At 43.7% G+C, this 14,172-nt stretch overlaps 1 protein-coding gene across 2 annotated transcripts in view; it reads right to left on the reverse strand.

Moving 5' to 3' along the window:
• Positions 1-607: 607 nt before the first annotated feature.
• Positions 608-14,172, reverse strand: part of gpc5c (glypican 5c) — a 94,205-nt gene continuing 80,640 nt past the window's right edge. Inside the window, exon 9 of one of the 2 annotated variants that reach the window (XM_076746020.1) lies at positions 608-2,838. In XM_076746020.1, the coding sequence (XP_076602135.1) occupies positions 2,651-2,838 (188 nt within the window). In that variant the 3' untranslated portion in view covers positions 608-2,650. The remainder of the gene's footprint in view (positions 2,839-14,172) is intronic. The other variant, XM_076746022.1, reaches the window with a different exon arrangement.

Here is a 14,172-nt window from a genome sequence, read left to right on the forward strand (position 1 = left end):
GTATCTTAAACGAGATACGGGTGTGTTACGCTTTAGAAGTGCTTGTAGGCAACCAAGAAGCGAGAAAGCAAATTAAGTGTACTTCTGGAATTGCCCAATCTTTCCCTTAAAAGAGGCTCAAAAAGCATCACCGGGCATGCATAACCTCAGTTGAAAATTCTCTCCTGAGGACAGATGAAATGTGAGTTTTGTCAACATGATATATTCAAGAATCTGCACACCTACACAGGTGTTTTCACTTATTACGGCTGATTAGACCTCTTCTTCTACTGAAGCTGGGTGGAGCTGTGTTGGGAAGATGTGAGCTGCCCTAACAGGTGCAATAAGAGAGTGAGTTGGATGTCAAGCACAATCTGTACGAGCCCACACAGGCTGAGGAAGGATTAATCAGAAAAAAATCAGTAAAAGGGTGTGCCACAGGTGTGTAGGGCCTTTCATAAACATCTATTCCAAAGTAATATCAATGTCTATTGCGACTGATACTCTTTAAGGAGAGGCTATCGAGACAAGCAAAAAAAAAAAAGCAGAGCACTTTTAATAGAGCTCAGCTACACTGTATCGTACTGATACAAAAGAGAGGTAAAGAGACACAAAACAAGTGGCAAGTGACTTAAAATATGTACATTTATACACATGCAAGGGGAAGGGGCTGTAAGTGATCCCTGGCTGCAACGACCGACAGTCAGGAACAAAACATACATGGAGGAAATCATATGAACGAAACAAATATGGTTACAGGACACAAAATGACACAGTTTGACTGTCAAAACCTTGCATAGCTGTAGTCATCTCCATTCTTCACTGCAGGTGTGTAACTGTATTTGCAATTAAGTAAGCAGGTCATCCTTTTTCCACTTTTAAGCAGAGTCAACGGTGAATTACTTTTCAGTAAGGAGAGGAAGGGTTGTTTGTAGTAAAGGTAATGGAAGAGGTATTTCACTGCACATAGACCCATGTAAGTGTATAGACCTATTTAGCTTAGATACTGTATGTGTGTAGCTTTTAGGCATTATCAGGTTTAATACTCTCGCTGCATAGCACTGACCACACATTCATCCTGATTCACACAAGTACCCCACTGTACCAGTACATAAACCATCCTCATCTACACAAGAGAGAAAACAGGTATACAGAGGAAGCCATTATAGAAGTCAGTAATAAGTCAAACAAAGAAGAATTTGTTTTTATTCTGTTGGAATTCCACGGAATGGTCTGCTTTAGAGTGGGTGGAGAGACATTTGAGCTTATTTGGCAAAACGTAAGAAAAATCCATGTGGAGGGACTTACACAATGGCTACCACTGTACTGGATCAAACAATAGACGCATCCAACTTTGAAAAAAGTAGGGGTTTTTGTTGTTGTTGTTGTTGTTCTGCATGTGCTGGCTCTGCTGCAGCCTGAACTTTTTTTCAAGTTCCAAATCATCATCTGAGAGAGGAAGATAAAACCTGACGTCGCACTGTCGGGCGAGACGTAATGGACAAGGCAATATCGATAACTTGGTAGGTTATACATGCATTAATGTGCAATTCAACGAGCAAACACACAAAACGGTATGCACAATAAACATTAGTAAAATCAACAATGTACAAACTTTGTTCAACGTCCAAAATTTGTCCATTTATGTCGTGAGCTAGAGGTGGAAAATGATGTGCATTCCTGCATTATTTGTTACAGAAATTAAATCTCTATAGGTTTTTTTTTGTTGTTGTTGTTGCATTGTGTTCTATGGAGGAGATAAGCACAGTCCATTCATAGCTAAGGGAAAAGAAAATAAACCATTCAGCTCAACCAGTTAAGAGCTTTTTGTTGAATCACAACCTCATACACTCCGTCAAATCTTTCCACCTATATACAGTTACATACTATACACACCTAGTCTGTCTGCACAATGTGTTCAGCCGTGCAAGTATGCCCGTGCTCTACCTGTGAACTCATTACATTCTAATCCCTGCCAAGGTACACAGTCATTAGAGTATATCAAATCTGCTGTTCTGGGCCAAGCCCCTGGGATTGATCTATCTATCTATCATGCATTCCTTAATCCGCGAAAAGAAAATGAGCAGAGGTTTGAAATGAGCTGAATTCTTCTGCCTGGCTGGCAAGTGGTGCAGTGGCCGTGATGAGTTTTTTTTTTTTTGTCTGAAAGGATCAGTAAAAACCAGCAGCAGAAAAAGAAGACAGCTGCACTTGCGCTGTATATGTGAGTCTGTATATGTGTAAGCGTTTTTAAGTAAAATCGGAGTGATGCAGTCCCGTTCAGAGCCACAAAGGGTCGGGCTGTTTTGGTGTCTGTGTACACAAACGTCTAGCCCCAGAACAGCCAGGAAGAAGCAGCAGGCCTAATCTTTGTAGGTGAGCGTGCATGGGATTAGCTTGTGCAAACTGTCCCGCATTGGTGATGCTGCAAGACAAGGAGTTCCTGCAAGAGCACCCCCCCCCCCCAGTCTCCTGCAACTGTGTCCTCTTCTCTTCCACGCCCCGTCTTGCTTTCCATCTTTATTTTTCCATTGTTACCATCCATTCATGTACGTAGACGACAGGAGTAAGGATACTATGTGCGATATGTATATGATATGGGTGTCTCTGTGCATGTATGTGGTTCCTAGAGAGGCAGGGTTGGGTGGCGGATTCATTGAAGGAGCTGGCATCAGAACAGGGTCCACTGCAAGCACAGTGCAGCAAAGAGCAGCGCAAGGCTCCAGGGTCGCATCCAGCTGGCACACGCCGAGCCCCCTATCACCTTCACTGAGGGGGGCTTGGAAGGGTTCTCATGTGTGCTGCCACCTCCGGGCTGTCTCACAATAGGCTTCCCTTCACTGGGGGCTTCTGTGTGTGCTGTAAGAGACGGAAACAGACAGAAAGAGAGAGAAGGGAAGAGACAGAGGAGATAAATGGATTGGCTCATCACAGTCATCATGTTAATCGGCTTTAATGTGCGGTCCTTTGGGCTTGTAGAATTGTATATTAGACACTCATCACCATTCCCATAACCTCATTCCGCAGGGATTGAAAAACAATCACACATGTAAATAATATATGATAATGCCTTTTACACTCGAAGTGTGTTCAAACGTACATCAGAAGAAGCACAGATGTGGCTTCGAAAGTGCCAATAATTTATTTTGACGAGTGCTTCAAATTTCAAAATTCCATTCACCTCGCCCCTGTATGACGACTCAACAACCAACTCACTTTTAAATCCTTTTGTCACACATGTTATTTACTGTGTTTTTGTTCCCCATGGGACATGGAAAAATAAAAAATGAACTCCCACCACCATCTCCACACACGTCATGATGGAGGACTGAGTTGCTGTCTAATCTCCAGCAGCAGATGATAGAGAGCCCTCACTGTGTCATTACAGCCAATCAGAGATAAATCAGGGTGATGTGGGTAGGGCAGTCCCTGCAAATGCACATATGAAGCACATATAGACCTGCTGACATGACTCGTCTCCCCCCCTTCCTCCAGTTTCCTTTAAACTTGATCATTTCAATCCTCATACGGTATCATCGCCTTGGCTCTGAACTTATCTCTTTCCGCTCGCTTCCCTCTGGGATTTCGCTCTTCTTCATCTTCAACCCAGCCCCAGCTACGCACATCAGTGGGTTGGATTAGCACCTCCAGCGCTGCAAAGTGCACCACACACTCCCAGTTACCAGTTAAATGCCAGTTATCCTGCATCAGTAAGACCTTACGAGTGTCATACATTTACTTTAGACCATGTGCAGGGGTTAGGTGCTCTTATGTAAGTGCCTGGAGAGGTAACAGGTGAAATGAGTGTGTGTTGTGATAAGTGAGCTAAGTATCAGTCAAATTATCAGTGCCAAAGCCCAGTGTCGAAATGTCTCTGGGCTGTCACTGTTTGCAATGATTCCCACCAGTGTGTGTTAAACTTATCTGTTAGGATTCAGTTGTTAAATTAAATACAGTTACATCGTGCCCTGTGTAGTGGCCTGGCTGTCAAGCAGCTTGACAGGCAGGTAGGTGATATGTTATCAGATATAACACCCATATAAAAGGTGAAAATTCACACCATTCCACGCTATAGCTGTGAATTCCTAAGTAAGATCACTTCTTCACCGACATAAAAGAACACAATGCATTGTTCTTTTTAAGCTGTCATCCAATAAGACTTTTAACTTTCACACCTGGCATGACCAAATGTGTAAGTCTAAGAATACATTGTTTTGTACAACTGAGAATGCATATCAACCCATCCCTACTGTGTCTGTGTGCATGTGTATGCATGAATAGGGCTAGGCAGGGCTCTAGAGAGAGAAGTGTTTCCCGTGCCAATGGTTTTTGTTGTTCCAGGAGACAATAGACAAAGACATCATTTATCCCAAATCAGATTGCTGTTATTGTTTCAATGGAAATGGGCTGCATCTCATCAGGGAGATGTCAGAAAACAGCATTTGAATGGGCCAACACAGCACTAAACTCCACTGCAGGCTACCCAACTGGCTAATTAATGCAGCGGTTCCTTGCCAGAACAACCAATTACGGCATAGACAACAGTACTACCAACGAGTTTAAGTGTCTTTTTTATCCGAGGTAGGCATTTTGGAATGCATGGTATTGGAATGCTTAGTGATCTTTCAAAATAACATAAAATTGGATGCAATAAAAGGAAGTTAGAAAGCTGAGAGTCAATATCCATTAAACTAATTATCCAACCAGATCCATTCTAAGGCAAGCCAAACTAGGTGATTGTCAAGAGTACGGCCAGCTGGGGTTGGCATAAAAGAGAAGAAATTAAAGAAATGGTTGTATTACGTCTATTATGCATCTGATGTAGCAAGTTCACGCATAAATACAAGCTCGCACTACCCTATATGTAGCCTAAAGGAGTATTCTGAGCTCATTAGAGACCCTGGACAAGACCCACAACACGTACAAGAGATTATGTAGCCCAACCAGAGAATGTTCCAGTATCCTTCACAATGGCATGGAAGGCATGGCAGGGGAACAGCATGTCTGAGCTGCTCTTGTGTGCTGCTGTTGTGTCCTGGACCAAAATAAGTGGCCAAGATTGGATAGATGGATAAATGTTCAAGCAGTATTGTGGTAGGTCAGTTTGAAATATGTTTTTGAGTCTTATAAATAGCTTTAAACTATTCCCAAACAAAAAACGATGACAGTTTTGGCCAAATTATCAGCGGTCTTGGAAACCCATGAATGTCTATTGTGAAATCAGGAGAGTCATCATGTGCTCCAAAGCACAGCTCAGAAAATTGACAGATGCAGTAAAATTTTACAACATAGTTAGCATTTTATACTGAAATGTAATAATGCATTGTGTCATATTTATCTTGGAGAGAGAAATCACTTTTAAACAGAGCAAAATCTTTCAACAATTACCAGCGTTTATTGTTGTTGGCAGATTTATCACGGCGAGGTTCTCAACATGTGGGGAAACCCTCCCCTTGAACCTTTTCAGGTCAAGGGGGGAAAAAAAATTAACATTTGGCCAACGAGCTATACACAAAGCTCACAATCGCATAGTTTGGAAATGCTGCATGATGATAATATTTACACATTGTTTGATGACGATACTCAATCACATAATGTGGGAATGTTTAAAACTTTTCAGCCATATCACCAAGGAACAGTTGAAGAGAATTGAATTTTTAAAGTAATGAAGTGGAGCAGCAGAACCTGTAAAACAGTTAAGTCCCTAAAAGCAAGCAACAGCTGAAGTTATACAAAGAAATGAAAAACCAGGAGGGCAGGAGCATAATGGAATGTGATGTTGTTGTCATAATGAGACAATGTTAGCAGATAAGCCGCGCTTCATAAGCTGGCTCATGTGTAAATCCCCCAAATATGGTGGGGAAAAGAAGGAGAACAAGCAAGACAGAAAAACAGAGGGCACGAGGGAGGGAAAGATGACGTCGAGGTTTAGAAGAGGAAAACAGTTAGTTTGGCTTTTCAGCATGAGGATGAAGATCCATCGTCACTCATATCAAGGCAGATGGAATCAATCGCCTCGGGTGACTTCAAGGCTTTGCAATGGCACGTCGACATGCTTCTCCCATTACTGCAAAAGTCAGTGACACATGTTCCCCACCAGTGAAAGAGAAATCTGATTTGACTGGTAAAAAGCTTTATAATAGACGATGCACAGTGACAGAGAAAAGCAAAACCAGAGTGAAGGAAGCCCAAGAGACAAATAGAACTCGAGTGTTTAGAGGTCTGTACAAGACCACAAATAAAAGCAATTAAATAAATATGTGTACGTTTGTGTATGTGTGTGTGTGTGTGTGTGTGTGTGTGTGTGGGCCATATACTACTAAAAAGACTGGGATGTGGTAGCTTTTGTTTGTCATTAAAGCCTGCAGCAGACAGGGTCATGGACACCAAGAGGATCCTGTCTCCCTACATCTGAACATCCAACACTCTGATGTATAGCCATGTGTACCCTCGTCCTTGAACATACAAGGAAGCAACACAGCTCCACCCATGCATGTAGATGTTCATTCTTCTGCCATCTTGTTGACCTCTGTGTTGGCCAGGCGTGTGAGAAATGGTTCATAGTGTCCTTTGCCACTAATGCCTCTCCAGATGGGCAGCTTGTGTGTTTGGAGGAGCCTCCATTTCCCACTGGCCAAGGGAGCAGCAACAGCTGCTTCTAGCAAGTCTGGCTACAGCACTGAAGGAGAGGTGGACTTCAGGCTCTCGCCAAGAGGAAGGAGGGGAGGAAAGGGGAGAGAAGAAGGGAGGAATAAGGATTGGAAGGTGAGTGGGTGGAATAACAAACGCCTCGGCCATCATTTTTTTTGGTTCTCTGGGCAACCATGTCAGTTTCCTACTGCTCCTCTCCTGCCTCTCTTTCTTTCCTTGTCTTCTCTCTTCTGTATTTCTTTGGGTTTGCCAACACATAGATTAAATCCTCAAACCAATGCAAATGGAAGAAGAGAACTGTTCTCAAATAATCCTCCCCCTGTCTTAAACTGATAAGACCACCTCTTTTCGTTGGCCCAAGGTCCGGCTGTTTGGTCCAGACTTTGATCCGGGGGAAGGTTTTACACCTGGAATTCTGTTTTGCATCCAACTGGAAAGTCTGAAGTCCAGACCAAACAAGGTAGGTGTGAAAGGGCCCTTAGTTTCTCTTTTCCTCAGCATGTCATACTGTAAACAAGACTACACACACAGCCAGCGTGAATGCACACAACACACATAAAAGCACACACTCATACAGAGAAGCAACGCTGGGGCAAAGAGTTTATTAACGGACAAATCCAATGAGTTAGGACCTGCAAGGCTGTGTGTGTGTGTGTGTGTGTGTGTGTGTGTGTGTGTGTGGGGGGGGGGGGGGGGGGGGGGGGGGGGTTTGTACAACCCTGCATGTGGGCTTGGCTGAACAGAAGCTGCAGAGCTATAATCCAGTGAGGAATGGTGCTACTGTATACTGGGGCTTAACAAGTTGTCACACTATATGCTATCAAGATGACAAGGCACCTTATCCAGACTCAACACTGACTTGTAGCCATTGCAAACACAGATACGCATTCTATTCATTCAATTTTGTTCCGTTTCACCGAATTAAGATCTGCAGAACTGTGTTGTAGCTTCTCAGTCTAACTACAGTGTCAGCTACTGTTGTCCAGTGTTACGCAGCCCCACACAGTGGTTTCATATGTAAATAGAAGACTTTAACTTGCTTATCATGGGCTTTAAAGCACCTATGGCAGTTTTCACTCCTCCGCCTGATGTGTACAATTACAAAGACATTCAGAAGGTGGAGGTCTGATTTGTGGCACACAGAGGGAGAGGTGATGGAGGAGTGTGTGGAGGTCAGTAACCTCCTCCGCCTCTCTTTTAGTCTCACCATCTTTCTCTCTCTAGGCTCGCACCCTGCCATGACCTTGAGGGTCTTCTCCCTGCTAAGCAGTTGCGAGGCGGATGCAAGGGATGAGGGGGCGTTGTTGTAAAGCAGCTCATGGGCCTGGGATTTCACAAGGCCATTGGATGTGCCTCACGGCAATGATTCATTAAGAGAGGTGACCTATGACACTTTTTTTTTTTTTACCACTCACAACAGGCAGACACATAAATGCAAGCATGCACACAGGGGCAGAGATTTACACATGCTCGTGGTGCATGCACAGCACATGGACATAGTGTTTGAATTTAGCAGTGAGACGATATTGATTAGCGAGTCACCCTTCTCCACAGTTTGTGCTCGGTTCCAGCATTAGTTCAAGACTTAGACATGGAGACAACAGGAGTACAGTTTATCTAACTGATCCTGTCACAGCTCTGAGTAGCAGCTGAAAAATGACACTGTTCATTTGCTAGATCAATCCTTATTTGCTGTAAAACAAGATCTTTATGCAACAGCCAATACATCTTTGAAGCGTGGGCACCAGCTCACCGTTTTTCAAATGCAGCGAAGTCAGTAAAAATGATTTGTACCATTAGTCTCTGTCATTAACAGGGACAGAGCGTTCTCCTCTGATCTAACCTGATGTGTGACCTTTGCCAGACATTTGCTATGTGTCATCTATCCCTTTGAGAGCAAGGGGCTGCCTGTTTCCCCAGAGAGAAGAGACACAGACGCTTAACAATGTTCCACTACTCCCGTTTAGTATAAGCACATATTCCAAAGAAGTTCTATGACTATAGATTTTACCCTTATGATTGTACACACTTATGCCACTTTGTGTAGATTAGCTGTGTGCTGGCCCACATTTGGAGTTCAACAATATTAAGTTACGCAATACTGATACGTAGAGGATATAAACCGCAACATAATCATACTTTTCACACACCACAAAACTTGATTGCATGTCGAGTCACATACACACTATGTTGGTATGTGTAAGTCTCTTTTTATTCCTGGGTAAAGCAGCATTGCTGAGACACAGGGCTATCACTCTGTCTCTGATCAGACCTTTGGACACCAATAAAAGACTGATGCTGCTCTGGGTGGCTATGGATCACGGGTGTCCTGACATTGTTTGGTACAGCTGGAGAATGCTAAAACTCTCTGGGTCACTCTGTTTTTTTAAGCCCCTTTTTCACTGTCTCACGCATAGACATGTACTTCCCGAGAACTTGCACATTTCCTTATCTCTTTTCACACACACTTTCTTCCAAAGAGGGGTAAGGTTAGAGGGCGTGGAGAGGGGGAGGATGAATTCACACAGTTCATTACTGGCCATCCATCTCTGTGCTGTTTTTGTCCCCGACTCACTCTTTATGTGGTGCCATGTCAGCTGGGGGCTCCTCACCCCATCAAACTAATCTCCCTGTTCTGTATTCTGAGTAACCCCCCCGCCCCCTGTTGTATTTCCATCACTTTTGGGGACATTACATTGTCTTACATTAATTTCCTAGAGACTAAACCTAACCATAACCACAACTGCTAGTTGCCTAATCCTCAGTTAAACCTTTTCCTGAACCTAACCTTACCCTTACCTCTGCCAAAGTCATCACTCTAAAATTTACTGATTTACATTGAAAATGAAAATTGAATGACTAGATTTACATACATGATTTATGACCAGCATTTTGTCTCATAGGGAAGGCGAGTCCCCACAATGTGACTGTGTAAACACATTTACGTCCCCACAACATGAGTAATACATGGGCACACACACACACACACACACACACACACACACACACACACACACACACTTCTGGGAACTGTCCCTCTGGTTCACAGGCAACATATAGGGAATCCAGGACTGGTACAGGGTCTCTGGCAGGCCAATCAAGGAGCAAAAGGGGCAAAAACACAGGGGCACCAGTGGGATACACATCTTAGCCTACAGCTAACCTAGCAACGGGCATAGCAGCATGGCAACTCCAGAGCGGGGATCAGTGCAAAGGAATCTGCCCCGTGCAATTCTTGGCTGTACCAGACTATTAAGCTCATTGGCAAGATTAAGATTTACTCCCCTACACACACACACAAACACATAGACACTGAAACAAATAGGCAAAAGGGGCCCTGGGAGGACAGTGACCTCCACCAGTCAATGTGACAGATGCTCAAAATGGAGTGGAATCCTGAGGAGAAAGCAGTCTCCATGCAAGAGACTGTTAAAGGCCCAGTACAACAACTCAGTCTCACACACAGATGCAAACACACCACATTCCCCACCAGCACACCGATTTTGGATGATACCAGTCACACACAGCCAACACTACACCTGCATGCACTCAAACAGCAGATGCCTCATTGCACTGGCAGGTGTCAGGTTGTCCTTGAAGACAGACGAGCGTGAAGAAGGTAGGGATAAACTCGCATTCATATTCTTCTGCTTCTCTCACACACATGCACTCACACACTTCATTGCCATCCATTATAGCTGAGAGGAAGTGCACGTCGGGTAGCACTCAAGAGACACCGCCATCGTGTGAGTCTCCTGACATAACATTTCACACATGCCCACTGGAATCAACCAAGAAGTGCAGAAGTCTCAAGTTGCATTCTTTCACCTGTTCTGACGCTGTTTCCCTCTTTGTGATTGTGTATGTAGTCTTGCCTTCTGTACCGAGAATCCAATCACACATTCAACTCTTAAGAGCTATTTATGTTCATGCAACACTAAAAGCCTTAACTCCCAAGTGGATACATAGTAGTTCTGTTTACACTGCTTTCTTTCCTCCGCTTGGAGGATGCGTGTACACCCTCTAATGACACAATATACATCACATGGACTCTAGTGGACCCTTACGGACACACAGAAAATATCACTTCGTCTTAAGCGGTGACGTATGGAAAAAAACAGGCTTTCGTGTAAACTGTCATTAGGGTGATTCTGACTGCTCAGTGACACCAAGTGAGAACACAGACAAAAGTGAGACACAGAGAAGAGAATGCAGCCTTGTGTTGCTCCATGTGACCAGCCTCCTCTGAATTAAGCTGATCTAAGTGATGCTTGCCTTTTCAACTTCAAAGTGTTCTCAGAAATCTGTGTGGGTTAGAAAAAAGAAAGTTGTGCTGTGATGTTATAAATGTTTGATTTTGTGGGGGTGAGTCAAATACTTTGATGTAAACTCTTGGTTGCATAACTGACTGCAGTTTCAGAATCAAATTACTTAGAATGGTGCACTAAGTACACTGTCAGTGGCCGTTCCTATCTGATCTGTAATCAGCTGAAGCAGTGAGAGGTCAGCCCCCTCCTAGCCCTCAGGCCTGACAGTCTGGTCCAGGTTCAGCTCTAATTGCCACATCAATTATGGATAAGGGAGAAGGGCTTTGTCGCTCTCACCACTGGTCAATAGGATAGGTCATTAATGAAGGGTCTTGCATCCCTTTGATGCATACACATATATAAAGCTGCATACATACTTGCACTGCAGGTAGTCAATACAAAAATTGGCTCATTGCTCCAACCTCCATTATCTGACCTCTCATGCAATGCTAATGCACCTCAGCTATCTAAAGCAGATAGTCTGATGGGGGTTTTGCTTTAAAACAAAAGTTTGCATCTTCTGAGTTTGGGATAGAAGTACCTGCCTCAATGGGAAAATCCCACCCCAAGTCCTTTCATGCTTTCTCTCCCTCTCCTCTCACCTAGTCTGTATTTCTCCCTGCATACCAGGCTGAGCTGAGACAAAGAGGATCAGACTCATCCCTGCTTATCCTTCTACTGTATTTTTCAATATCAATGGAATGTCTGCCTTTATTTGCTCGGTGCTGTGTTACAGCAGGAATGCCATTTTCTGTGTAAGTCGCCAGGACTGGGCTCCAGGCGAGTCAAGAAAGTCAAGGGGTCACCCACGCAATCACCCCCACCGTCCAATCTCCATCTCAACCTCCAGCAGAGAAGCCTGGATATGGGTATTAATAAAGCAGCCCAAATAATCTAGGGTCATCACTAAGTCGCCTCAGCTGTAGGTGCGTAGCTAACAACTAAATATTTCCCTAAATTCATTGAGTACTAATTAAATCTGGTCCCAGCGACAACCCAAAAGTTTAGTCTAAACCTGACTGGGGGCCAGGGTAGAAGGGTGGTGTGCAAGGGTGTTTTCCACACAATGAAATTCAAGTCATATCCACTGCATTTCTTTTCTTTTATTGCTTTCAATAAAGAACATTTTATGAGTCTGGAAACCATCTTTAACCATCTTTAAAATGCTATTCACTGTTTGGAAACCTGCACATGTTGTAAGGATTTCTAGTTATATTACTGAATAACAGTTCCTTCTGTGGTACTGTCGTTAAGACTTTTATGTGGCTACGGTATCAGAGCACTGAGTCACTTGCATTCCTTGTTGCTCTGCTATAAACCTCATAGCAACCATACAAAATGTTAAATTGTATCATTTTCACGAACTTCCGAGGTACAAACTCCCACCACTTCCTTTTGTTTAAAACCTGTTGCCATACCAGAGATTCTTGGTGTTTCCCGATCAGGGTCCCAAAGGTGTGCTGGAGAAGCTCAATCATAAAGGCCTCAGTGATACTGCTTAGAAAGGAAATGATGATGCTGGCTAATGAGAACCATTCTCCTCTGATGACTGCACACCTAGGGAGCCCTTCAAGCTAATATGCTCTCAAAGTGCCATAAAAACCAGAGGGCAGAATATGCCAAGCTGGGAAGAAAAAGGAGAGCACTGAAAACAAAGGTGGACAATGGTATAAAAAGGGGTGGATGGGGGCAGCAGGAGATAACAAATCTAAAATAAAAATATGTGGCAAGGTGGTTATAATAACACTGAATATCTGTAGGGTACTTAAACTTCCAACAAATGATTTGAGCACATATTAGTTTAAAGGATAATCCCTCTAATTGTTCTGTTAGACGGTTGCCTTTCCCCATATTAATTTAATTGGGAATGATAGGGTAATTCCTTAGAATCATTCACAGATTTTGTCAAGTTTTGAGAAAATTATGCAATGCTACTCACAAAGGCAGATAGAAAAAATCGATGACTCTTCATATCTGAGAGAAAATGTGACTCACTCCTCCCACATCCATCCGCAAACCAGACCATCTTCCTGCACAGCTAAAGCCATCTCTGATCCTCTTGTTCCTTCTTCTCCAACCCTACTCTGCCCTGCAGAGCTCTCTCTCAGCCCCTTGAGCTTCAGATGAAAGGCTAAGGGAAATGGCAGTCCTACTGGTAATATCCGCACCGGGACACAGCCACTACATCTGCTGGCCAGCCGGGCTCTACGCACGGCAGTCCCCAGGACCTAGGATGGGAAGATCAAGGGGTGGATTGGTTCTACCCGGCCTGCAAGAGAATACAAGCACCAAATCCCCTACCCACCCTTCCAACCCCGTCTCTCTCACGATAGATTGAATCATAGGTTTGCATATTGCAATCATGTTTTCTGAACTTCAGCCCTCAATGTTTTATTCCCATGTTCGCTGTACGTCCATGCTTCTGTTGCCTCTTGTCCTGTAACATCACATCTTATAGCTGTATGGTGTTGTTTTAAATCTTGACCTCTTCCTCTGACTTTGTGTCCTCTCTCAGAACCCAACTTGCAGCACTGCACCCTTAATCGCCACTCTTTTCTCCATCTTGCAAGTTTTCTAACATGAAAGGCAGGTGTGTGCTGGGTCCAGGGCAACAGCAGGCTGTAGTGGGCTTGGGGCCGATCCAGTGTAATCCTGCTAACGCTGGTGTAGGTTGGCCATATCCTGCCCAAGCAGCCGTTCATTTCAGGAATGTGCTTTTCCTGCCAGGGCGAACAGCTGCCACACACCTTTATGGCCTTATAGGCTTCAGAGGAAATTCTCTCTATGCCTTTGACATTCAGGTACAAACAAAGCAGCAAACATCATAAGGCTAATACTGAAAGCTGAATCAAGGCCAGGTTCAAGGTCATTATCTATACAACAGTATGCAGTCTTTGAACATTCAAATGGTAGAAACAAGGTCTCTACAGAAGTGTTTTATCCAGCTGTGGATAGCAAAATATAAACTGGATATTACACTGGACATTGATAGATGGGGAGTGCAGATTTTGCTCTGGTGTCCTTCAGCCTTAAATTCCAAATCTGCTGATTGGAGCCTTCTCATGCCATACAGAATCACCCCTACATGTCTTTCAGTGTGTGTGTGTGTGTGTGTGTGTGTGTGTGTGTGTGTGTGTGTGCTTGAAAGTAGTGTAAAGTACACAACTTAGACTATACTCAATTTTCTTTGGGAAAAATGTCCACAAAACTGGCAGCCATGGATTTGAAATTAAAT

This window comes from Chaetodon auriga, chromosome 12, assembly GCF_051107435.1.
Source record: "Chaetodon auriga isolate fChaAug3 chromosome 12, fChaAug3.hap1, whole genome shotgun sequence".
In the NCBI taxonomy this organism is placed as follows: Eukaryota; Metazoa; Chordata; class Actinopteri; order Chaetodontiformes; family Chaetodontidae; genus Chaetodon; species Chaetodon auriga.